The sequence below is a fragment of the Zonotrichia leucophrys genome, chromosome 5 (genome assembly GCF_028769735.1).
Source record: "Zonotrichia leucophrys gambelii isolate GWCS_2022_RI chromosome 5, RI_Zleu_2.0, whole genome shotgun sequence".
Classification (NCBI taxonomy): domain Eukaryota; kingdom Metazoa; phylum Chordata; class Aves; order Passeriformes; family Passerellidae; genus Zonotrichia; species Zonotrichia leucophrys.
In genome coordinates this window covers 52,547,290-52,572,933 of record NC_088175.1, presented here as the reverse complement: position 1 = coordinate 52,572,933, position 25,644 = coordinate 52,547,290, and the positions used below count along the sequence as shown (strand labels likewise).

The 25,644-nt window shown below is 41.6% G+C and overlaps 2 protein-coding genes across 4 annotated transcripts in view; one reads left to right on the top strand and one right to left on the bottom strand.

Annotated features, from left to right (window-relative positions):
- IMMP1L (inner mitochondrial membrane peptidase subunit 1) overlaps positions 1-11,207 on the top strand; it is a 34,197-nt gene extending 22,990 nt beyond the window's left edge. For both annotated transcript variants that reach the window (XM_064715617.1, XM_064715619.1), the window contains exons 5-6: positions 5,314-5,424; positions 9,847-11,207. In XM_064715617.1, coding sequence (XP_064571687.1) covers positions 5,314-5,424; positions 9,847-9,915 — 180 coding nt within the window. In that variant the 3' untranslated portion in view covers positions 9,916-11,207. The remainder of the gene's footprint in view (positions 1-5,313; positions 5,425-9,846) is intronic.
- Positions 9,559-25,644, bottom strand: part of DNAJC24 (DnaJ heat shock protein family (Hsp40) member C24) — a 34,830-nt gene continuing 18,744 nt past the window's right edge. For both annotated transcript variants that reach the window (XM_064715620.1, XM_064715621.1), the window contains exons 3-5: positions 18,743-18,875; positions 11,778-11,846; positions 9,559-10,966 (exon numbers count right to left, since the gene is read on the bottom strand). In XM_064715620.1, the coding sequence (XP_064571690.1) occupies positions 10,842-10,966; positions 11,778-11,846; positions 18,743-18,875 (327 nt within the window). In that variant the 3' untranslated portion in view covers positions 9,559-10,841. The remainder of the gene's footprint in view (positions 10,967-11,777; positions 11,847-18,742; positions 18,876-25,644) is intronic.

Below are 25,644 nucleotides of genomic sequence, written 5' to 3'. Positions count from 1 at the left end.
TAAGTATAGAGTGATAAAACAAACTCCTGCATTTCTATGGTGTATATTTTATCCTAACTAGATGCAATTTACTTAAATAAGGCAATTTAATCAGTATTTAGTAAATTTGTCATTTGATATTGTAGAATCTTTCATCATATTTCACTTTAATCAAGCAAGGTAACACCTGTGGTTTATTCACAAAAGCTCCTTTTGTTAAATGAACACCCGCAGGCCATGAAGCAATTACATTTGTTGCTTGTACCAAAGTGGGAGGCACTTAAATAGACCTTAGTAGGGATAGATGAGAACTTGCAGACTTTTATTCTTTTGTCCAGCACTGAGATTAGTTCTTATCATAGCTCAAGAAGGAAGCCTCTGAACTGAAAAGATGGGAATTATTTAAAGTTCTTCTTAAGTTGGAAACTTTGATATTGCTGGAGGTGATGTGAATACCTGTGACCTTACAAAAGTTCAAACATCTACTCCCAGCTGATTGTATGTGCTGATGTTTTTGTAAGACATTCATGTTTATAAGTGCCCTAAAATCACTAGCAAAAGCTCTCTCAAAACAAAAACCCTAAACCACAGAAGCATGATTTCAGTTTGTTGGGTTTGGGGGTATTTTTGAGGCAGATAATTTAGTCCTGTTAGCTTTATTTGCAATACATTAGTTTCCTAATATGTTAGTTAATGCAGCACAGAGTTCTTATCTCTTGGGTTTGAAGATAATTGAATAATCAAAGAAAAAAAGTTTGGCATCATGTGAAGAGACCAAAAGAATATAATTATTTGATGATTCCCCCTTTAAATAAATTAATGTTTTATGCTGGTGAGTATGCATCAAACACCTGCCCTGTACTTCAGCTCTGCCACTTTAACTGCACCACTGAGTAAACTCCAACAGCTCTGCAAGTGTTGCCAGTTTGTCTCGGTGAAAGATGTTTATTTGGGGTGAAAGAGAATGAACTGCTGCCTCCAGCTCAGTTGTTGCCAGGGATGGTCTTGTTCTGGTCTAGAGCCTGGGGAGGGAGCAGGGGGGTGTCTGATGGTGCCTTTCAGTGCCACACTTTGAAGCAGCACTGCAGATAACCGGTTCTGCCTGAGAACAAGGGAGGTAAATCTGGGATAATCTGCACAGAGCAGGGGCACAGGGGCTGCTGAGGCACAGGGAGCTGCCTGCAGACAGTCAGAGACAGCGTTTCACAGCAGCCTGCCCTGCTCAGGAGTTGCTGCTTCTGCAGTCCCACTCGTTCTGTGAAAATTCAGCTGCTGGCTGTGTGACACTTTGCCATCTTTAGTTCTGGCCTGTGTGTAGGCAGCTCAGAGATGCTGCCCAGCCCAGGGCAGTGCTTTTACCCCTCACCAGGGGGGGTTTGCACTCACTGTCCCTCTGTGATTTCTGTGCCATTTCTTGGCTGCAGTTAACTTTCTCTAAGAGGTCCACTGCCTGTAGATTCCAAAATGCAACCCCTTGATCTGTGACATAGGTGGCTTTCCCTCTGTGCAATTAATACATTCTTACTAAAAACACAGGTTTTTAACAGCCAGGTTTTTTTCCTTTGGTGAATATTATTCCCAGCTAGTGTGCTTGCAGAGCTTTGCAGTGTTTCAGATTGGGTCCTGGCCTCTGATATTCCAAGTGAACTATTCCCTGTGAGCAATCCCACTGAGATCAGTGATGGGGTGTAGACATGGCTTGGTGCATAGAGGAGGATTCTGGCACTGGTCTTTATTTCAAAGGGGTTTATACTACTCTTGGGTTTTGGTTTTTTTTTTTAATTAATGATTATTGCCCATCACTGGTATTTGGTTTTACATTTTCCTGTAATTCTTGTGATTTTTCATGTGAAGGGCCTAGATGATGGACAGACACTGCAAAGGTGCATTATCCCTAGATGAATCACACATTGTGACAGTACTCTTAATGCCAAATTCAGAGGTTAGGGCCCAGTCATACCTTCCAGGGAGAACTGCAAAAATTACCTTAAGTGGTGAATTTCAGGATGTAGGAAGACACTTTACTGCAAATGTTATACTTGCAAAATGTTAACATATTGACTGGACAAATAATTATTCCTAGTACTGGAAGTAGTTTTATACCATTACAGGCAAAAGCAATTTATTTTCTTTTTTTGTAATTTTAGAGCTTGGTGGAAATATGGGAAGTGTTCTATAAAGCTTTTGGATATACTTGAGTCACGAGTGGTTCTTTATTTTACACAGTAAAAGATGAGCATCACATTCTGCCTGTGAACTGGGAGCAGTGAGAAAGCACAGGATCCAGAACAGCACAGGGGGAGCTGGCAGGGAAACAGGAGCACACTGCAAGAAGTGTTGGTTTTGCAGCAACATGAAATGTTAGCATGGCTTTGCTTTCTATATCTTAGTAATTCCAGCTTGTCCTGTCTGTGTGTTTGGTGTCACAGTGGCAGCAGTTTGGTGGCTGACTGGTTATTCCAGTATGTGTTGGACAGGGCAGTTTGCACCAGGAGAGTCAGGTGCTGCCTTGTGCTGTTATTTGCACCTGGGAATCAATCTCATGTGTGAATGTGGACACAGGAAGTGCTTTGGGTGAATCCACTGAACTAAGTGACCACAAACATCCAGCTACCCTGCTGGACATCCTAAACATGGAATCTTTGAGGAAAACAGCAGTGACAGCACATGCTCAAACACAGACCTATCAAAAATACAAGATGCATGTTCTACACAGGTTGTTTGACTCCAGATAGAAGCTTTTGAAAATGTATAAATTGACTTCTGGTTGGTTTTTTTTTGTTTGCAAAGCTGCTTGGGTAGGAGGAGGGCCAAAGTCATGTAGCTGGAACCAGCTGGCCTTCCCAGAGGAAACCCTTTGGTGCATGTGCCAGGAATCCGATCAGCCCAGCAAGCAACAAAGGTGGCAGACAAGCTGAACAGGGAATTCCTGTCTGGAAGGACTGGGAGAACAAGCTTGGCTCAAGTAGTGGAACAAGTAAAACCAAAGGAGGTGGCATTCCTTTATACCTGTGTGGGATCTCAGCACCTCAGGACTGAGGTGCTGAGCCACCGAGACCACCCTTGGGGGGCTCGGGAGTCCTGGAATGTTGCCAGAAGTGTCTGGTGGCTGGACTTTGATCCTACACGGGAGACGACACCTGTATGAGGATAGGAGGGTTTCACCGGGGTGAATGGTGAAGGGATTAGTTAATTAGAGAGTGAGACACAGGGTTTAGGATTTCTGTACAGGGGGGTTTAGAGAAGTAAGATGGAGGAATTGGGGCGTGTCCTGTCCTTCTTCTTCTTCTTCTTCTCCTCCATCTTCTCTGGTGATGGTGGCACTTTGGGATTGGTCATTACTGAAAGTGCACCGGGCAATAAGAATAAAAAGGATTGGGGAAAAATGATAAATATTGTACACGTAACCATGGGTATAAAGATAGGTGACCGCCCGGGGGGCAGGGAGTGTGCTCATGGCTGGCTGCTGAGCAGAGCTCTGTCAGGCCGAGAGAAAATCTTTTAGATAAACATTTAATAAACACAGAGACCGAGAAAAGAACTGAAGCCTCTTCTCGTCCTTTGATACGCGGGCTGTCCAAGGCCATCCTGGGCCTTTCCAGGCCCTCCAAACAGCCGAAAACCGGACATACCTGGGGCAGGAGATGGTGCCAGTGGGTTTCAGAAGGGCTTAGACATTGCTGGGCACCTTCTGAAATGCTGAGGGCAGGCTTTGTGCCCTCTGAGAGACCTCCAGCACCTTTCCTGGTGCCACAGCAACACAGGGCTGCTTGGGGGGATGGCCAGGCTCACAGATGCTCTCTGCAGTGGGTTTCCTGCTGCCCAAGTGACCTGTTGTGTCTCAGTGCACAGCTGGCACATTTGCCACGCTCAGCAGAGGGGCTGTGGCAGCAGTGTGCCAGCCTGGGATGCTGCTCTGGTGACAGGCACGGGGCAGCATGGCCAAACAAGAGCAAGCCCAGGTTCCCAGGGAGTGTTAGCTGGCCAGAAACCTGCAGGTATCACCTGCAGTTTGCTCCAGTGGGACATCTGCATTTGTTCTTACTGGTTTACAACCTGCCTTTACTCTGGAGTCTTTCACATTGTTTAATCTGTTACCCATCAACTCTCTCTTATGCAGGCTATTGTGTTTACAGTGCATGGCTCAATTCTAAAACATTCATGCTACTTGTACTTTGAGTTTCACTTGAAACTGTTTGTTTGTTTATTTATTTAGTTTGTTTCCATATGTTTTTCCTCTGAATTGTTGTAGTAGTAGTGTTTCAAGTAGATACTTCATAGTAATGTTTCAAGTGGATACTTGGTTTTGGAAAAATAAATGTTTAAAGTCCATATTAAATATTCTCTAGATTGAGAATATGTTGCTTCATTTAAATTTTCAGCCTGGTTTAAAATTTTAGAAACAAGACCCAATAAGAAACATAATTATTAAATATTTTATTTGGCAACTTGAAAGAGGTTATTTGTATCTGAAACATTTTTAAGAAAACATTACAAAATAGTATTGTATGTCCCAAGTAGATATCTTAGTTTAAGACTTGCAGGAGCAACTTTTTCACATATGAAAGCTTCATACTCTCATTTAGGTAACTATTACAGCTATGTTGCTATTTCTCATTTTGTCATTGAGTCAGCCAGTGAATGCCATGAATCTGTGGTATGTAATATAGTTAATGCATAATATATATGGGCAATGAAAGGTCTTTGTCATATAGTATAAGGTCACCATCATTAATTTTCAAATTATAAAAAGGGATTTGCTGTTTTGTGATCATCATTATTGCAATATAATGTGTTGTGGATTCTGCCTGCACATAGAATGAACTGTGATCTTAATTAGAACTTTGACAAGCCTACTCCGATAAAATGATGAGATTATTCGTAATTGATGTCACAATCAATTACCAGTTAGTTCATCATGAATCTACTAACAGGTCTAGCCTTGGTGCTGGCCCCAGGATGTTGATGAGTGTGTGGCTGCCCTGTTCATGCTGTTACTGCGACAGGAGGGCAGATTTTCAGTCAACATCCTAATGACCTCTTTTGAAGTCTATTAAATTAATGACCCTGTCACATTGGTCTAACCTCTTGCATCTTCATTTTGGGTTTTTTGTTGCAAACCATTGGTTTTTGAGCACATGATAGAACAGATACTTTGGAGCACTCCTTCTCATCCCTCTAAATCTGGCAGTGGGTCTCATAGACTCAATAAAATTTAGTTCATTACACAGTCGTGAAATACAGAGCACAGAAATCAGGAAAAACACTGTAAGGCAAACTGTGCTTAACACCATTCTGTTCTGGTTTCTTTTTACATTTCAATCTTGCTTATAGGTGCCTAAAGGACATGTCTGGTTAGAAGGTGATAATCTCAGGAATTCTACAGATTCCAGGTGCTACGGACCTGTTCCTTATGGGCTGATAAGAGGACGCATTTGTCTTAAGGTATGTGAATTTCTACTATCTAAAAACAGTTGCATTAATGCATTTTTAATGAGTGGCTGTTAGGTACTGAAACTTGCCTCCCCAGCTGCCTGGCCACAGCAAATGGAAAGGAAAGCATGAACACTCCACCACCTGCTGTAAAAGGATAAATCAACAGTGACGGGGTTTTTGGAGGGAGGACTGGAGCAGCACTGAGCAGTTTTCACTGCTGTGAAAATGGAATGAATTGTTTTGCAAGCAAATCCAAACATGATAAAACCACAAATGTACACACCTACGCCCTACTGCACAGATGTACATTTCATCCTTACTTTGATTCTCTCTGCAAAATGATTTTTCACTGTTGTAGCTCTGTGGTCCAGAAAACAAAATGGAGGAAAAGATTGTCTTTCCAGACTTGCACATGTAGCCTGGCCTTGCTGCTTTTTAAACTAAAAAAATGCTTTAAATGAATATTATACTGTATAAACCATCACAGTTTTTTCTCCTTTTGCTTCAACAATTCTACAACTTTATTTCACACTGAATTATTTTATGATATTATCTGTGTTACTAGTTTACTCTTTTATCAAAAAGAAGAAATATAGCATAATTTCCTCTCCATAAAAAGTTTAATCTAAGAAATAGGGGAGTGTGTATTACACAGTTATGCACCTGCTTTTAGAAAGCTGGATTTAAAGTTGTGCATTCAGAACAATAAAAAAGGTTTTCTCCATGTACTTCAACACATCCACAAACCCATAATTTAGCACACCTGTATTACACAGGGAAGATTAGATCTTTCCAATTAGCAAAGCCTTATATCCTTAATTTACAGTATTTATGAACACAATTTGGGACTTTTCAAAACAACCCCTTGGAGCTATTGATTACAATCAGTAATTGCTTTCTAAACCTCAGACAACAGGGCCCCCTCAGCCCTACTGGCAAATTTGGGGTGACCTCTGTTCCTCCCATTTGCTCTGAGTTCTGCCCTGGTGTTTACTCAGGGCTCTGCCCCTTCTCCTGCTGTCTGGGCACCAGAGGGGAAAGGCTGGTTCCCAACAGGGCTATTTTTATGGCCCAGGTTTTAGCTTGAATTATTGACTGCTAAGAGACAAAGGATGTTCATCTGCTGACACTCCTCTAATGAGAATGTGGCAGTAATAATGCAACTGGAAAAAGCATTTCTCCAAGCTGGTGCACAGGTACAGAAAAGCTGCTGCTGTTCACTGCTTTAATGGATATATCAAGAAGCTGTGTGTATGGAGAGCCAGAATCAGTCACAGGATCTCTCCACAGCAATAGATTTTGTGTCCAGCTTGTGCCCTGACAAGGAAGGTGTTTGAAAGACCTTAATGAAGTGACTGACAGGACTGAACCCTAAGTAAACTCTGTACAATGAGTGGAACTCACAGATAATTCATATTGAAGCACTACTTTAGGAGTCCTGAACATTGTCTGTTAAAAAAAAATAATTATGCAATCACTTGATACTTAATCAAAATAATTTAACCAGATTTCACAGGCAGTTTTTTAATGACAGTGGCATAGAGTAATGATTATTCAAGTTTTTGTGAGATTTAAGTAGATGGTGCCTAACAAAAGCAAAAATGAATTTGTTCTTCAAATGAGTGTTTCTAGTTGAGTTCTTCCTGATAGCTCACATGGGCACAGAGTGCTGTTGCTCCTGTGTGCTGCTGCTGCTCACTGCAGTCAGGGCAGCAGGTACAGCCTGCTCAGGGCTGGCTGGCCACTGGCCAGGAAACCTCTGAGTGCTTTCAGTGCAGCCTGCTGCAGCTTTGGCTTCTCCTCCATCCAACAGTTTTTACTGCCTTCAGAATGGAAGGTTTTGTGTCTTTGTCTTGCAGTGGATTTTGGAGCAGCAGATGTAACAGTGCCTTTCAGTGCTAAGTTACTTTTTTTAGGAATAGACACAAAAAACCCCAGATATAATTTGGAAGTCAGGGATTTCCACAGAAGAGAGTGAACTTAGCCAGCCTAGCTGGCTGCATTTGTTTAGCCAACCTATTCTTGGCAAAACATGAATGTTTATCTGAAGTTTAGACCAAGGGTTGGTGCAGCAGTTTTTAACCCTTACAGAAATACCAACACTTGATTCTTGTCCTGCCACTCCAAACACAAGGTCATGCCATAAAGGGCTGCTGAAATCAAAGCAGCTGCAAATTCAGGAAAAGCACTGGGAATCCCACTTAGAACTCATGTTTCATGCTGTCCTAGGTAGGATATCCTGTGCATTCCCTGGATTTAGGCTCCATGTCACAGCTAGACCTGTGGTGTATCTTCAAAAGAGCTAGTTAGCCCCATTTATGCCCCGTCCATCAGATCAAATCTATCTATGTAGGCCAAAGCAGAGAGGGCAAAGAGCTGCTAATTGGAAGAGCCAGTCTGAATGAGCAAGTCACAGTCAACTTCTGTCAGAACTTTAAAGGCAGAGTGGCATGTCTTTGTTTCACAGAGGAGAGCTTGCCATCTCTTTCCAAGCACCAGTATTGTTTCTCAGGTTCTCCCTGCATATGCAGACTAGATAAAACATCATTTTCATTCTAACTCTACCACTAAGATTACTGTGACAAATTTCAAACTACACTGTCAAAGCAACCTTTAAAGCTAATTTGATTACTTTCACTGAAAGAAAGTCAAGTTGCAGTAGGTGTGATTTGAGTTGCCTGAAATGAGATTTGTGCTGGAGTGAACAGACTGAAAAACTACCTTCTCCAGGCCTTTACTGAGATCAGCTCACATTTGTTATATGGGATATTTTTCTTTCTTTTTACTTCTGCTCGCCTTCAGGGCCAAACAAAGACTTGACACCCAGCCTGCAGCCAGCACAGGCCCTCTGGACAGCTTTGAATTCTACAGCTTTGCTGCTAACCAAGATCACAAATACCCTTCTGTTGCTGGCTTGTATCTGTATTTTTGTGAGGAACTTAAAATAGCTCACTGATCAGCACAGAGACAAGACATCACCTCTGTGCTTCTGTGTCACAGCTGTTCCCCCTGCTCCTCCCTGACTGCACATGCCAGAGCCACAGGAATTGTCTGAGATCTTGCACAAGAGCCTTTTCCTGATGCACAGCACTTGAGGTCCTGAGCATGATTGTCCTTCTGCCTTCCTGGTGGGGCACAGGAGCCTGCAGAGGGCACAGCCCCAGCCAGGAGAGAGCTGCTGGAGCTGCTGGAGCTGCCTCAGCCTCTCCTGGCACAGCCTTTGCTGCTGGGGACACATCACAGGGCAGAAATAGCTGAGCCTTTGCCTGTGCTCCCTCGTTTAAACGAGACAATTGCTCTTTCACTCCACACAGGGAGCAGCAAAGGCTCCTTCTTCTGAGCTCTGGCTGCTCCATGAACTCTGGATTGCTCTTAGGTTGCTGTTCTTAAGATCAAAGTCTAAGGAAAAATAAGTGAGATAACTAAAATACTGACAGATGCTTTGGGAACAGGGTAGCAGCCCACCTTTCACTGTCTAGGCTGCTTCATCTTGGGCAAGGGCTGTGCAATTTTTATGGGCTTAGAGCCACAGAGGGCATTGATTGTTCATCCTCATCTTTCTCTTCTTCCTGCTGAGCCCCTTGTGCCATCTTTGAAAGAGACACAGACATTCAAGGGAGACAAAGGGCAGTGAGTAAATGAATGTCCTTGCTTTCCTGTTGCTTTTTTTTTTGCATCCAAGACCATCCTACATGTAATTAATGACTGTGCAGAGCAAAGTACTCCTGGGAGCATTCAGTACATGAACAGCTCCACAGGTAATTTCTGGAGAGAAGATTTGTTTGTTGGCCAGCTTCACTCTCTGACACCTGTACTTGGTGATGAGTTGTGCTCTTTTGGAAATAACTGTCCCTTCTCAGAGGAGCTTCATCCAGAGCCTGGTGGTGGCAGGCACTCCACCCCTTCATTCCTGTTTAAGTTTGTTTAAGTTTACCTTTAGCCAACAGATCTTTTTTTTCCCAAGGTTTGGTATTTCCAGTTCAAAGGCCCATCTTGAAAATACAAATAAAATAAAAATACACCTCATCACAAGGATGTCCATGTGTGTGGTACTTTTTTCCTCCTAGATGGACCAAAAAACACATACCTGGTCTTTAAAGTCATGAAGAGCTTTACAGGCTAGAAAACACAGAATTGGGAAGATGCTCTTTAGGAACATATTTATTTCCAAGGGTGAAAAAAGCAATGGAATCCATGAGGCTCTCCATAGCAAAGCACATCTCCTGTATAAATGGTAAAATTCACACTCTGGAACAATTCCCTGTAATACACAGGATTTATTACTCCCAGTAAGAGAAGCACATCAGTGAGCAAAGTTCTTTACCAAAGAGAGAAAAAATGATAATGTTTATGAAACAATTCCAATAACAAATGAAAACACTGAACTTTGGATTGTGATTAAATCTCTTGTAACTGTTCTTTATTTTACAGATATGGCCTCTGAATGACTTTGGATTTCTACGTGCAAGCCCCAACGGCCACAGATTTCTTGATGATTAAAAGACTTATGTACTATTGACTGTTTTCATAGTATTTTCTACTAAAATGAATGGAACTATTTTTGCTTAGAATAAACACAAATACTACTTGACAAAGATATCCCTTTCTGAGATTACACCTAACTTCAGAGTGAGAATGATACACTTGGTGTCATCAACCAAAATGATGTGCCTGCCATCAGCAGGCGGTGCCAGGGCTGGCACTGAACACAGCACCAGTGGGGTTCCAGACCTGCAGGTGGGGTTTCCTCTGGCTGCCCAGTGGGGTCAGAGCTCAGCTTCCTCCTAAGCTGTCCTCTCAGGAATGATGACTCCATTTGTTCTGCCTCGGAGAGCCTCAGCCCAGCACGTGCTCCTGCTCCAGGTGATGCCACTGTCACAGGGCAGGCACAGCCACTGCTTCCAGCTGCCAGCCTCTGCCTCCTCCTCCTAGGCCCCAGCCCTTGGGAGGATTTCATGAACTTAAATATTTAGCTTACAAATGGAAAATGTTCCTGTTTCCCACTGCTGAACTTTGCTCTTCATTATCTTCAAAGCATTCTCACGTCTGTGCCTCCTGATTGAATTTTGTCATCTGAGCTGTTGCAAGGATTTAACCTAAGAAGAAGGGCCCAAGAGCTGCTTCAGACTGAAATTGGAAGGAGCTGCTCTGTTGTTTGCTGGGAAAGAGACCTTTAGATCAGGAGATGCATTCCAGTTGTACAAACTGCTGTTCTGGGTTGGAGGTGTTGAGCAATGAGCTCTTGAGCTGCAGTAGGAGAATCCCAGCTGTGAGAGCAAAGGGGAACTTGTCATTTTTAACCCTGAATGAACTCATTCTTGTAGTGCCCCCCTGTTCTTTAACATACATTTCCTTAGCAGATTCTGTCACGTGTTTGCCCAGTCTTTTGAACAGTTTGTAACACTCAATGTGCTTCACTGAAACAATCATTGCAGGATCTGGATAACAAGTGAACATGTGTCACAACAAACCAAAGATACATCTTTGGTTTCACTCTTGGAGACACTGTAATTCCCACCACATCGACAGGACAGAGTGTAGAGTTGTTCATCTGCCAAAAAAGAAAACAAAAACACCTTTAGTGCTGGAGAAGAATCAAGAATTTATTTAGGATTTTCTTCACAAAGCTGCTCTTAGTAACAACCTCCCACTGCTGGGTTGTAAGTATCAGTATCTGTGCTACCTTTGTAGCTCAAAAAATAATCTCAAAGTGTTTCAGTGATTGAGGAATTCTTACACTGAACAACCAGAGCCAATGGAGTCTCTTCAAAAAAAAAACAAAAAACAAACAACCGAAACAAAAAACTTCAGTAATTACAAGGTGCACAATCTGATGATACTAAAAGAAAAATCATACAGATCGAGGATGCTTCCAAAACAGGCTGCTAACCCAGGAACCAAAACAAAAAAAAGTAGGATTTTTCCCCTCACAACTTAAAAAAAAAGTTAAAAAATAAAAATAAATATCAGCCATTTATTCCAAAAGCAATTAAACAAGAAAAGCCAGAGCAATAGACAGGAGGGAAGGAACAGTGGCAGATGAAAAAAGAAACAGAGGCATTCTACCATCACAGGAAGGGCAAGAAGATGCCCAAGAGATATGGGAAAAATCTATGTACTCTCAATGATACCAGAGGAGAGCTGGGTGAAAAGTGGTACTGCAAGTGAAGGTGGGGAGAAATGCAGATGAAATGGGAAACAAATGTAACAGAAAAGTTCTAATCCAGGTAATCTCAGAGAGCAAAACAGCAAAAACAGCACTTAAAAGTAAGGCAACAATGGTGCAAGATGCAGAAAAAAAAAGAGAAAACATTAAGAGGGACAAAGAAAAGCATTGGGAACCAGCAGCAAGGCTCTCATACCTTCATTCCAGGACATGTCCTCAAGATAAATTTGTTCATGAAGTGGCCATTCTTTTGTCAGGTTATCTTCTGCAAAGCAAACATGACAGATGCTCAGTCTTTTCTGAGAAATTAATGGGTTTATTATATACCTAGCAGTCAGTCTGGTCCCTACCAGAGTCCTGCCTAGACCACTGTGTCAGTTCAAACTGGAGTTCTCTAAAATTTTAGGTTCCCATAGATCTGCATAAGCTGGAACATGTTCTCTTGTAGCCAGGAGGAATAAATGGTGACAACAAATTACTGAATTAAGACCCTGAAACCAGCACTTGTGTGAAATTAGGGGCAAACTTCTGTTTTGATGTAGGTGCCTTTCAAAAGCTGGCTGTAACTCCAACTCCATGAACTGAAATGGTGAAGGTGAACCTGTGCTTTTCACAGATTTGTGGGACCTCTCAAGATCACCCATCCAAGCCTCCTGCACCCCCAGGGCAGCTGGAACAAGCTGACCAGGATGGGCAGATTTTAAATATCTCTACAAATGGAGATGTCTCAGTGTCTCTCAGGCAACCCCATTCCTGGAGAAGGAAGAAGGAGAAGCCAAATAAAAACCTTCCAATAAGCACCAAGGGCTTGCTGTGTGTGAGAACACCACTGAAATAACTCCTGTAAAAAACACTTGTAGGGGAAGAGCAGTCCAAGTGCTCTTTTATGAGAAAGAGTCTCTGAGCACAGAAAGTCAAGTTCTGCCTGTACCTGAGAGATCTGTTGCCATTTGATCCCCCAGTGATCCAGCATGAAATGAAAAGTGTACAACATCTACAGGTAACAAAAAACTGAGTTATCAAACTTCCAGAGCTTCCTATTTGGGATTAATGAAGCAGGATTTCTCTCAAAACTTTTACAGGATTGGTGGTGGAGGTCTGGGTCATGCCTCACTGCTAGAAAGTACAAAAAGGGCAGGTGGGCCACCTGAAGATGCAATGCAAATTAATGAGCTTAGCATACTTCAAGTAAAGTAACTGAATCATAGAACCACAGCATCATTTATGCTGGAAAACACCTTTGAGTCCAACCATTAAAGTAATGAAGAAGCAGCTGAGGAAAAGTCTGCTCTCTCTTCTATTCCAAACATGGTATAATACAAAGCCCAGGGAGCAGAATTTCAACAAAGCTTTTTTAATTCATTTCTGCAATTGTAATTTTGAAAATAAAAAAAAAAAATCAACGGGCAAAAATAATCCTCACAGTTCCTAGGCTGAACAGAAATTGTTATTCATTGTTATTCTCCATCTGATGCTCAGATCTGAAGGATCAGGCACAGCATCTCCAGCAGAGCAAGGCAGGGATTGTCCTGCTCTGCTCTGAGCTGGGGAGGCCTCACCTCGAGTGCTGGGGCAGTTTTGGGTGCCATAACACAAAAAAGAGATGAGGCCATTAGAGAACATCCCAAGGAGGCCTCGAGGAAGGGGAAGGGCCCTGAGGGGGCGGAGTGTGAGGAGCTGCTGAGGGCACTGGGTCTGCTCAGCCTGGAGGAGACTGAGGCCAGAGCTCATGGTGGCCTTCAGCATCCTCACCAGGGGCAGGGGCAGGCACTGATCCCTGTGGGATCAGTGGGACAGCACTCAGGGAATGGCTGGAGCTCAGTCAGTGCAGGGGCAGGCACTGATCTCTGTGGGACAGGGACGGCACTCAGGGAATGGCTGGAGCTGGGGCAGGCACTGATCTCTGTGGGACAGGGACAGCACCCAGGGATGGCTGGAGCTGGGGCAGGCACTGATCTCTGTGGGACAGGGAATGGCTGGAGCTCAGTCAGTGCAGGGGCAGGCACTGATCTCTGCTCTGTGGGACAGGGACAGCACTCAGGGAATGGCTGGAGCTCAGTCAGGGCAGGGGCAGGCACTGATCTCTGTGGGACAGGGACAGCACTCAGGGAATGGCTGGAGCTCAGTCAGGGCAGGGGCAGGCACTGATCCCTGTGGGACAGGGACAGCACTCAGGGAGTGGCCTGGAATCAGGGCAGGTTCAGGTTGGATATCAGGAACAGATTCTTCCCCCAGAGGGTGTTTGGGCACTGGCACAGCTGCCCAGGGCAGAGCTCACAGCACCAGCCTGGCAGAGCTCTGGAAGGGCTTGGACAATGCTCTCAGGCACAGGGTGTGATTCCTGGGGTGTGCACAGCCTTCACTGATCCCCCTAAGTCCCTTCCAACTCAGCATATTCTATGACTGTGATTCTATGAAGTCTGAAATCTGGTTATCTCAAAAAAAACCAAAATTTGCTATTAGTACTCTTGACTTCCCACATGATCCAGTACCAGCTCTTGTCAGGCAGCTTTGCACACTGCATTTATTTGCCTGGCTGGTTCAAGCAGGAGGAACATTTTCCACAGATGAACAAAGTTTTTTTATTTTCTAGCTCTCCTACTAAAGCCATTACCCAGCCTAATACACCTTGAGATAGCAGAAACAGAGGAAGCCATTTAAAAACAGAAGCACAGCCCAGTCTGAGTTTGCAAGCAGAACATCTAACCCAATATCTCTCAGATTTTTGTGCCCTTCCTTATTTCATCTGTATCACTGTTATTACAACCATGGCTCCTTGCTGGTGCTTGTCTGAAGCAAACTGGTGTCCCATTTTCCCTCCCAGCCCCAAAGAGAGAGGGAATGTCCCACTGAGTGCTGAGTTCTGTGATGTCTGCTCAGGCTGTAAAATTCTGTGTGCTGAGTTTTCTTCAGAGCTGTCACTTCTGAAACCCACCCTGAACATCCAGGGGGAATTGTGAGCAGCAGAACTTGGGAAACAAATTTTAATTCCCAGCAGCACAGCCTGCCTGGCTTTGCCATCTATTGGATTTGTCTGACAACAAGAGGTGAAAGGATTCTGCAGCTCCATTGTCTCAACTGCAGGATCTAAGAAAACACTGGCAGGCTCATCAGAGAGGTTTATGAGCCTGCAATTCAAAGAGATTAAAAGGAAAAATCTACTGAGATTCTTTCAGGCTACAGAACAACATTAAATAACTATTAGCAGCTTGGTTCAGTAAAGCTTTACTAGAGCCCTTGCTGGGTCATTCAGAAATTGTAAAAGAGGAAAGGTATTTAAGTTTCACTTGGAGATACAATAAATATTTCTTGGGCTATTTAAGGCTGAGTTTTAGGGAAAAGGGTTGCAAGCAGTAAATGGAAATTCAACCCTTTTAACAGTTTATGGTTATAGTAAAAATAGTCATAATACTTGAAAGATTTTTCTAGCTCTTTATCAGGCATACATACTTAGGATTGATTTTTTTTTTCAAACCAAACACAATTAAACTTTAAGATATGTACTGTCAGTCAAATACTGTTCACAGTATCTACTCTGCATAAAAATCACCACATACTCACTGGATGCTTTCACAAGTTAATTTTTTTAAATAGGCTTTTCAGTTTTAAAACAATTACTTAAAATTGAGTCTTTTCAGACTCTTCTGACTTTCCTGAGTCTTTTCTTAGCTGCTGTCTCAATTTAAAACAATCACACCTACTTTAATTTCAAATTTTAACAAAGTCACGTTGAGAATTTTCATAACAAAGAGATGCAGAAATACCAAAACAATCCTGCTGCATTTGTTGCAGATGAGATTTAACTCCAGAGAGTTCAAAGGCTTGTGCTCCAGCTGAGGGGCTGCAGCCACAAATCTGTGGCTGGAGAAGGAACATCCACTTCTGTCACACACAGAGCATAACCTGGCACTCTGCAGATCCCTGCTATTGTCAGCAAAGCCCGCTTTAATCACCAGGTGTTACAAAATGAGCTGCTTTACACTAAGTACAACTTTTTGTGCTGTTTTTTGCCCAGAGCAGCTCGAGAATCTCCGCCCTTGGAGACAGTAAAGCCAGGCTGAGTGAGGACTGGCTTGAGGTGGGAGATGGATCTGCACAGGGAAGGTTCTTCCAGCCCCTGTGATTCCCTGGCTCTGTTGAGAAGTTTTCCTTTTTTCCAGCTGTGTCACAAAAGCATGAACTTATGGGGTTCAGGGGATTTCTAATGTGAAAAATGTGAAATGGGTTTTATCCACACAAAAAACTTTTGGTAATTATCAGAGTCAAGCCTGATTTTAACTGCATATTCGTCTTTTTTAAGTGGGATATCAAACAAAGAATGGAAAAATCTAAGAAGAAAATCTATTGACAAAAAACCCTAAGTCCATTCTTCATAGGTAACTTCTTATGCAGTTTTTTTTTTTTTTTCCAGCCCCCAAATTTTTCATAGGGACTGTAAGCAAAAGATTCACCATCATAAAAAGGTATTCTTATATGGCAAACCAAAAAATTGGAAAAAATTTCAGAAAACATACAAAAAGGCAGTTCTCATAGGATTTCCAGATCAGAAAAATTTGGATAAGTATTTGAGTCTAACCTCTGAACAGTTTGTGGTTTTTCCCTTCCCCTTTAATTCCATGGCCTGAAGGCACCTAAAAATTAGGAGATTACTGAGAAGCCTTCAGAGAAAAGCAGTATTAAGCTATAAAAGCACATTTCACTTGTTATTCTCAACAATTCCAACAAAAAGAAAATTAAAACCATAGAGCCCCACAGAATTTCATCTCCTTGGAACTTCTCTGGCTACTGAACTTCTGAGCCAAGCAGTTCAGATTGAGTTCGTGTAACACAAGAAGGTACAAACAAACAAACAAACAAACACACACAGAGCCATCCTTCAGATCCTGCTCCCTGGCCTCCCTCTGCACCTTAACTTGCTGCATTCTCTCTCTCACCACTATTCCCCTTAGCTGCTGCCTCCATCCCTTTGTTTCTGCCAGCCTTTATGGCAGTGCCCATGAATTTGTCTGGAATTGTGGCTGCAGAAGGAGCCTGACAGGCATTCAGAGAAGGAGAATTTGCCTCCCCATCATTTTGCTGCCAGGGAACATGCTGGAAAGAATGTTCCTGCACATGTGTGTCAGGTGTGGCCCTGGGAATGGCACCCTCTGTGCTAAAACAGAATGTCCCATCACCCAACGCCTGAGGCACAGCCTGAGTCCTTCATTTACCAAGTCTTTCCTACACAATCTTGAGATGGCTTTTCAAAAAACTCATCTGGATGCAAAAGAATCGCAGAAAATATAGATAATCTTCAAATTACAGTCAAAACTGATTTATAGATTAAGGACATATGTGTATGTCCTTAATCTATAAATCAGTTTTGACTGTAATTTGTAATTTTAAGGACATATTTGTATGTCCTTAAATCCCAAGGGAAAACAAGATCCTGATGTAGCTTTCTGCTCCAGTGGATGAACCTGGCCCAGGCAAAATGGAACTCCATGGTTTGAATTTAAGCTTTAGGTAAAACTCACCAGATACTGAAAGATTCCCAACGTTATCTCTAGTATCTCCTTTTTCCTCTGCCCATACAATTTGTGAAAAGAGAAGGCACAACCAACATTACAATGGTAAGAGTACAACAGCATGAGAGTGCTGGGCAGCAGAAATTCCTGTTCTGACATCACCTTCAGGCATTTAAAAAATAACTTTGAGATGAGAAAATTATTTAAGTCTGATCTTAATTCTGTTTACATTGCAAATAGAACAAGATTCAATTTTTTTCCATAAAATACTTATTCCACAACTCTGTTTTCACGCCTCCCCCTCTCTGAAGCCTGAAATACAAGTTATTGTGGTGGTTTTGTATGGGAGGCATTCACAGAAGTGGTGAGCCACGAGAAGTGTCCTAGAAGTTTTGTTCTGATTCTAATTCCTTTTTCTTTTGGTTACTGTTAATAATTTTTTCTTTGTACCCTTGTAAAGTTTTAAACGTACCTTATGTTTCTCCTAATCCTATATCAAGGAAATGACTTAGTGAATATACCAGTGATTAACCAACACTTTGGTTGGTTAAAACCACCCCACTCATTAGCACATTATCAGGGAAATCTCAATTAACCAACCAAACCCACTGCAGCCCTTTAGGTGGAGGATTCCCCTGTGTACCTCTGTGCCCTGCAGTGATGCCACGGTGCCTTTGTGTCTCTGAGCTGTGTGGGGAGTTAAAAATCAGCACGAGGGCCAGGGGCTGATGGTGTGCCAGGGCACAAAGCAGGAATTCAATAACAAGCTGCACAGACAGTGGCCTTTTATCAGCACATTCCGCAGTGGTGGTGGCTCCACGTCAATGCCGGCCCCAGTGTGTCACTGCAGAGTGCCACCGAGTGCTTTCCCCACGGGCAAGCCACTATTATTGACTCCCCCCATTAACATGGAGGGTGGATATACATTTATTGAAGGTTCTAATGGAAGGCTGAGGGACTCCTATCCCGAGGCCAGAGCAGAAAGACAGCCTATCACTTCATGTAATGGTAGCCCATGTGTGACAGACCTGACCTACATTTCCCCCCTTTCTTTCTCACAACAGCCTGTCACTGTTTTAAGAAGCTATTTTCTGAGAGCTATAAAAAGGAATGCGTGCTAGAGCTGCCTGGTTAATATGTTATATTGAAATATTATTTACAAACCTGCTTTAGAAAGGCTACTTTAGACTGTGGATGAATTATGAACGATACCTAACACCCACAACGTGTCCTAATGGTTCTGGTTATAAATTCATACACAAAGAACACTTAGGTGTAGATGGATTAATACTTACATCTAAAACACTGCAACAAAACGGAGCATAAAACTTAAAATTAAGAATAATTAATGAAGCTACCTTTCTAAAATAAAATAGGCTAAGGTCTGCAATCAGTATAAATCCCATAATAATTCAAACTATCAGGAAGAATGCCCCCTAACGTTTTGTTGGAAATCACTCTGTGTTTTCAGCAGCTGATGTATGTGTAGCTCAAGCTATAAATAATGGATCCAGGCCTGAAAGTAGGACAGGAGTGAAAGCAGCATTCCGTTCAGCACTGAACAGCATTTTCAAACACCAGCTCACCACCACTCCCAGCCCCTGGCTTAAATAAGGAGCTGCTGCCACTGCAGCCCTCCTTGGCAGGAACCTACCCCGCTGCTGCAGGTCATACTCCTGCTTTGTCTCCTCGTTGCCCAGAACTTTCCAGGCCTGGTGGATCTCCAGGAACCGCTGCCCGCGCTCCTCTGCCTCCGCCGCGCCCGCCGCCTGCTTGTCGGGGTGGTGCTGCCAACCAAAAACAACAGCACAAAAAGGTTTGGGGCGCTGGGGGTGAGCTTGGAGCCATCCATCATGCACCTCATCCTCAGCTAGGAGGGCACAGGAAAGGAGAAGGGCTAAGCTGAGAGCCGAAGGAAGGGAGGGGACGGCGCTGGGCACAAGAGGAACCTGCCAGTTTGATTATCCCACTGGAAGGGCGGCAGAGCCACAGTGGCACGAGTGTCACCGTGAGCACTGATGGCATTTTCTGGGTAATTTGCTGATGGAATCACTGCCCTTATGGACAATTTACCTAGAGAAACAGAAATAGGTGCACACAGGGGACCACGACACAGGGACAAGAGGAGGCGCTGGCAGCTCTTGTGACACTGTGCAGAGCTAGACATATTTAAACACAAACACAGATTTATAATTTTAAAAAAATATTTAAACATAAGCATCAATCACTGGCCTTATGGACAATTTACCTAGAGAGTGACTAGCACAAACAGAAATAGGGACCACGACAGGGACAAGAGGAGGTGCTGGCAGCTCTCATGACACTCCGCAGAGCTAAACGTATTTAAACACAACATAAACACAGGTTTAAAATAAAAAAAAAAGAAAAGTATTTAAACATAAAGACAGATTTAAACATAAGCACCAATCACTGGCCTTATGGACAATTTACCTAGAAAACAGAAACAGTTGCACACAGGGGACCATGACACAGGGACAAGAGGAGGCGCTGGCAACTCTCATGACACTCCACAAAGCTAAACATATTTAAACACAAACAGATTTATAATTTAAAAAAAAATTAAAAAATATTTAAACATAAGCACCAATCAGTGGCCTTATGGACAATTTACCTAGAGAGTGACTAGCACAAACAGAAATAGGTACACACAGGGGACCATGACACAGGGACAAGAGGAGATGCTGGAGATGCTGGCAGCTCTTGTAACACTCCACAGAGCTAAACATACTTAAACACAAACACAGATTTAAAATTAAAAAAAAAAAATTAAAAATATTTAAACATAAAAACAGCTTTAAACATAAGCACCAATGTTTAGTTAAAGCTATCACATATCAATTGAATGCTGCATTACATGTGCCCAGCTTTTTTTATGTTTTAAATGGTAAATAAAATATACATGATCAAATATAATTTATACTACATGTAATTCTACTTTTGAAAATATGCCTGAACATCTTTCATTTCTTCCAGTTCAGTGAATCAATAGCCCTTCCAAATACTTAAAATCATGGATCACTGGCTACAAAATTGTGTCATTTTCGTTAAGAAATGATTATTCAAGGACATGGTTATTCAAGAAATCCCACGTTAAACAGGCAATAATAATTAAAACGGTAACACGTTTTCTTTCTCATTTGTGCAGAGCAGAGCATTCTGACTTGAGTGGTTCCAATGCCTGCTGAAAAGGAACCCTCAAAACTCCATCTTCCTGTAGCTTTAATTCATCTCCAGTAATCTCTTTTTCTGCTCCTCTAAATTGCTCAGTAGATGTGATGGAGCAACAGGGAACAGCATTTAAGTTGAGAAAGTTCCAGTATAATCAATTTAATAAATATCATATATAATATAAAAATACATATAATATATATATTATGTTTATTATATGTATTAGATACTATATAATATATATAATATATAAAATATATAACATATATTATATATATAATATATATTATATATATTATATATATTATATATATTATATATAATATAAGTTCCAACCTATTCAGGCCTACCACCTGATAACTGTGTCATAGACCAGTTTTCTCTTATTCTGGAGCTTTAAGCGCCCTTCATACCAACATCAGCTGGGGCACTGAAATGTGAAGCAGATTTTAAGATGTACAATACCTGCTTTAAGAGTGATTAAGCACATTTCTGATTAAATGAATCTGAGTTTATAATTCATTTTAGCAAGGAAAGAATGCTAGTAACATGTGTAGCTGACAAAATCCCATATGTAAAGGAGCACTTCTCCTGGAGTCTGTTTGCTCACGGATGGATCTGTCATTGGCACTGATGGGTGTTATCAGTACATAAATCAGTGATCAGTAATGATCAGTTATCAATACATAAATCCCCAGTACAACAACAGTAGGGATGGCTGGGCAAAATGCTTCCACCTCAGGTTGTTTCTCAGGTGCTTTTGCACACACACAGGTGGATGCCCATCCAACCTCACATGTGCACTAAATCCTGGTTTTGTTCCACTTGAAGTCCCCTCTGCATTCAAGCCTGAAGACTACCTTATAAAAATACAGCTGAAGAACACTTGTGATCCATGAAGATTCCTCCCTTTTCTATCTCTTCAACTGAAGATGACAAAATTCTGAGGTGCAAACAAAACCAAAAAATCTTGGTCATTGCATGAAGTCATTGTATTCTATATAGATAACTTCTAGGTATTTGGATTGGCCACAAAGTCTACACCTTCTCAGATCAGTTTCTTAGAAAAACACACAAAAATTGCTGACTGACTGCCCAAAGCAGACTCAAGCACACTGGCTTCTCTCCTGCCAACCATGTTGGGAAAACACTCCCACCAAACTGGCCACACTTTCCCTTTGCTGCACCAAGACCTTGTCTGACTGAGAAATGATTCTGAACTGTACAGGAAGCCCCACACACAAAGGTACTGTGGAAAGATAATAATTGATGCAGAAAATTAATTATTCTTCAGATTTAACACATAGCCCTTAACTCCTTTCCTACAGATTTGGGAAATGTAGTTTCTGCAGCATGTGCAATTTTTATTTTAGAAAGACAACAGTTTCATCAACTCCATTGTAGGAGACCTACTCATTAAAATATGCATCTACATCTATCTATTTCTATCTACTTCTCTCCATTTTGGTCTCCATGCCTTCTGAACCTATTTGCTCCTTCCTCTCTTGGCCTTTCTCACCTAATGCCTTTAGCAAACTACATCTACACTAAGAAAAATCCTCAAACATCAGCTCTTTTATTCTGATACTCCTCTTATTCTTTTCTTCTATTCCAGTGACCCCATTTCATCTGGATTTATGTACTTACTGTTCTGCTCTTACTGACTTATTTTCCCACTCTCTAGCTTGCTAATCAAAATCCAGGAATTTGTCTGCAGCAAAAATCCACTCTTGATTCAACTGCCCTGCTCTTCCCTCTCCAAGAGAGCACACAAAATGTCCTCTCTGCAGTTGTTTCAGACTCTGTTCAGCCACTCAGACACAGAGGAGACTTTACAAAAGTACTCCAGTTCAGAGGGAGCAATGTGGTGTCAATACTTCACAGAATTCAAATTCACAGGGTTGGAAGAGACCTTGAAGATCATGGAGCCCAACCCATCCCCAACACCTCAACCAAGCCCTGGCACCCAGTGCCACATCCAGGCTTTGTTAAACACACCCAGAATTGGTGACTCCAGCACCTCCTTGGGAATTCCCAAAATTCACAGAATCACTGGTTTGGAAGAGACCTTCAAGATCACCGAGTCCAACCCATCCCCAACACCTCAACTCAACCCTGGCACCCAGTGCCACATCCAGGCTTTGTTAAACACACCCAGGGATGGGGACTCCAGCACCTCCCCAGGCAGCCATTCCAGAACTTTCTCACCCTTTCTGTAAAAAACTTTTCCCTTCAGACACAAATCATGCTCTTTTTTGGGACCTTCCCTCGCTCCTGGTTACCAGATTCTTGTGTGAGATGATGGATTTTGGTGATCTCCTCTTCCCTATTCATTGTTGCAGTTTTGCATGGGAGACATTTTTATCTGTGGAGTGCAGTGAGAAATATGATTTCCATCCAGCTATGAATTACCTTTTTAAAAAAAAACAACCAATTTTCACAACCTACACTACAACACCTTCTGGAATGTGTAAAATAAGCATAATTATATTAAATAATAAGCACTGATGAAAGACACACATTGACAGCCCCAGTGAGGATCAGCTGAATCCAGCTCAGTGGGAGCTTTACAGGCCTGAGTTTTACACTGGATTTGTAATGATTTGTAATCTCCTCCTAAACTGTGGAATACACAACTTAATGTGACCACTTCATGTGGTCAAATTTTTACTCAGCTGCTTTTCCACACACTAGATTTAAAAAGCTGGTTATTTAGAAAAGGTTTTAAAAGTGCTATCCCTTCTCATTTGGTAATTAATTAATACACTACTGTGGCTATTTTGCCTTGTGTATAAAGGATATTCACTCCAAAAACAAAAGATGCACCACATCCCTAATTCTGTACATCAAACCAGGAGCCTTCATTTTAGGGAAGTCACTACTGCTTCCAAATTTTAAATCACTTTTTTGTAAGTAAAAAATAAATTGCTGCAGTGTATTTTCACAGATAACTATAAAAAACTCCTCCCTGCTGAAATGACATAACTTTTTAGTAAGCCACGTAAAGTGTAGAGCTGCTTTTTCTGTCTGAGGAAACTGAAGAGAAATCAGTTCTAAATTTTTTTTTCAGGATCAAACTAAAGAGTACTCTCTACCTTCTACAGCTTTGTCTTTCCTACTTTCCAATATTTACTGCAAAGTTGTCAAGCTTTTGCAGGAATCTTCAGCAGAAAATAGAAAAGTAATATAAAAAGGATGAATCAAATGCAGCTGCATTAAATTCTTGACCTTCTCTTCTGAGAGGATTATTTTAGAGAAATATTTTCAGATTTTAAAATTTTTACTATACACCATTTAGGTTTTTTTTCCCCATAGTGGAAACCATTTTTAAGGTTCTAAAATTCAAAAGTAATGACAGGCATAGAACAATGCTGAAACCACCAGAGCTCAAAAATTCAACTTAAATTATTCTGGACTTACTATTGTGAGTCATAAAGTAACCATTAAGTAGTGAGGAAAACCAACACTTAGAGTAAATTTCTAAACAACCTGATTTATTAAAGATTTTAAACTCTGAAATCATCTACAGTCTCATGGAATCACCTTTCTAAATTGAACTGACAAGTTTAGACAGGTTTGGAATTCCTGCTTTATTTCCATAGGGGATGTGTGCCTATATTTGAATAAGGGATATATTTGAAGCTGGAGATGTGCCCTGAGTAAATCAATAGGAGGATTTTACCAGAGGATTACTTAGATACACCAAATATTTCTACCTTTGAAAGAACTACATCTAGTGACTAAACCTGACCTTTAAGCAAGAGCAAATGATAGAATATTAACATCTCAAATTAACTCAGTAGCTCAGCATCCTTAACCCTTTCTCCATGTTAGGCATAGATTATTTTTATAGCTAGACATTATTTTATCCATGCAATGCAATGAGAAGTATCATTTCCATCCAACTATGAATTACCTTTTTAAAAAAAGACAGTTTTCACAACCTACACTACATCACCTCCTGGAATGTGTCAAAAAGATGTGTATTTATATCAAAAAATAAGCAGTGATGAAAGACACTCAGCAATGGTCAGGGAAGAGAAATTCAATCCCAACTCAACAAAGAGAACACTCTGCCTATGTGGTGCAGCACATTTTTGATGAATGAAAGAACTGAATTAAAACTGCAAAGAGAAGAGATGCAAACCATACAAAACTGAAATGGCAGAGGTGGAGGTGGCCCTGGATAAACACAGCATGAGAGCAGGACACAGCACCGACAGCCCTGTCCTGGCACAGGGAGCTGGACACTGCTGCTCAGAACGGAAAACAGGGATGGGGAAAACATTGGAAGCAGCTGGATGAAGAGAGAAACCCAAGCCATTATTTCCCAGCCACATGGCTGGGAATCCAAGAGGATGAAACTTTGACTCCTCATGGGAACTGCACAGATTAACACCAAGCAGTTTTGAATCCCATTATCAGTATTAGGGGGTTCAATCCATTTGTTCTTTTATCAAAGCTCAATATCCAACAGGCAATACATTCAAATTTCAGAATCAGAACTTCTGCCCCTCAGAGTATTAAGTCCAAACTGATTATATTTTAGTTTATAGTCCACAGCATAAATCAGATAATTTGCCTAGAAGCCTTTTTATTTATAGCAATAAAAAAAAAAATTTAAATGGGTTTAAGCAAGCCTCATGCAAACAGCCTTGCTCTGTACAAAATTAAACAATCATGCTGCACTTAGACAAAATGAACAAATCAGTACCAGTGTGTCCCTTGCAATACAATGAAGTTCATCCTTTTATCAAAGAGACAAGATCAAAATGCAGAAATTAACGTGAACATAAAAATCCCAAAATTGGGAGCTATTTGAAATTGGGAGCTGTTTAAAAACATTTGTCCTGCTTTATTCTACATGTACACATTATCAGCTGTAATTGTCATTATCCACAGGTTAAGCAAATGAAGTCAGGACAAAACCTGTCAAGTGTTCTCATCTGACACATCCATAGGTCGATGTGAATCTGTCTGCACGTCACAGAGCCCATCATAACACTTCACATCACATTACAAAGAAGCTGCAAGACAGCCAACATTAAGCAGGAAAATATTAACTGGCTATTTCCTATTTAACTTCTGACTGAGGCTGGATTCTTGTTACATTTCCCTGCCTTAAAAAAAAAAAAAAAACCCAAAAAAAAACCACCTCAGTAAATTTAATGCCAGCCTGTTCTTAGGAGGAAACTCCTTTGCCCCTGCTTACAATCTATGTAGTAAATACCACTTTTTACTGAGACTTGCCAATAAATCTCACCCCCTGACACAGTGTCTGTTCATACTCAGTTTTTTGGCTGCTCTGCCACAAATGCCAACAAAGGGACCAATTAATGAAAACTTTCTTGATACATTCCCAGTGGA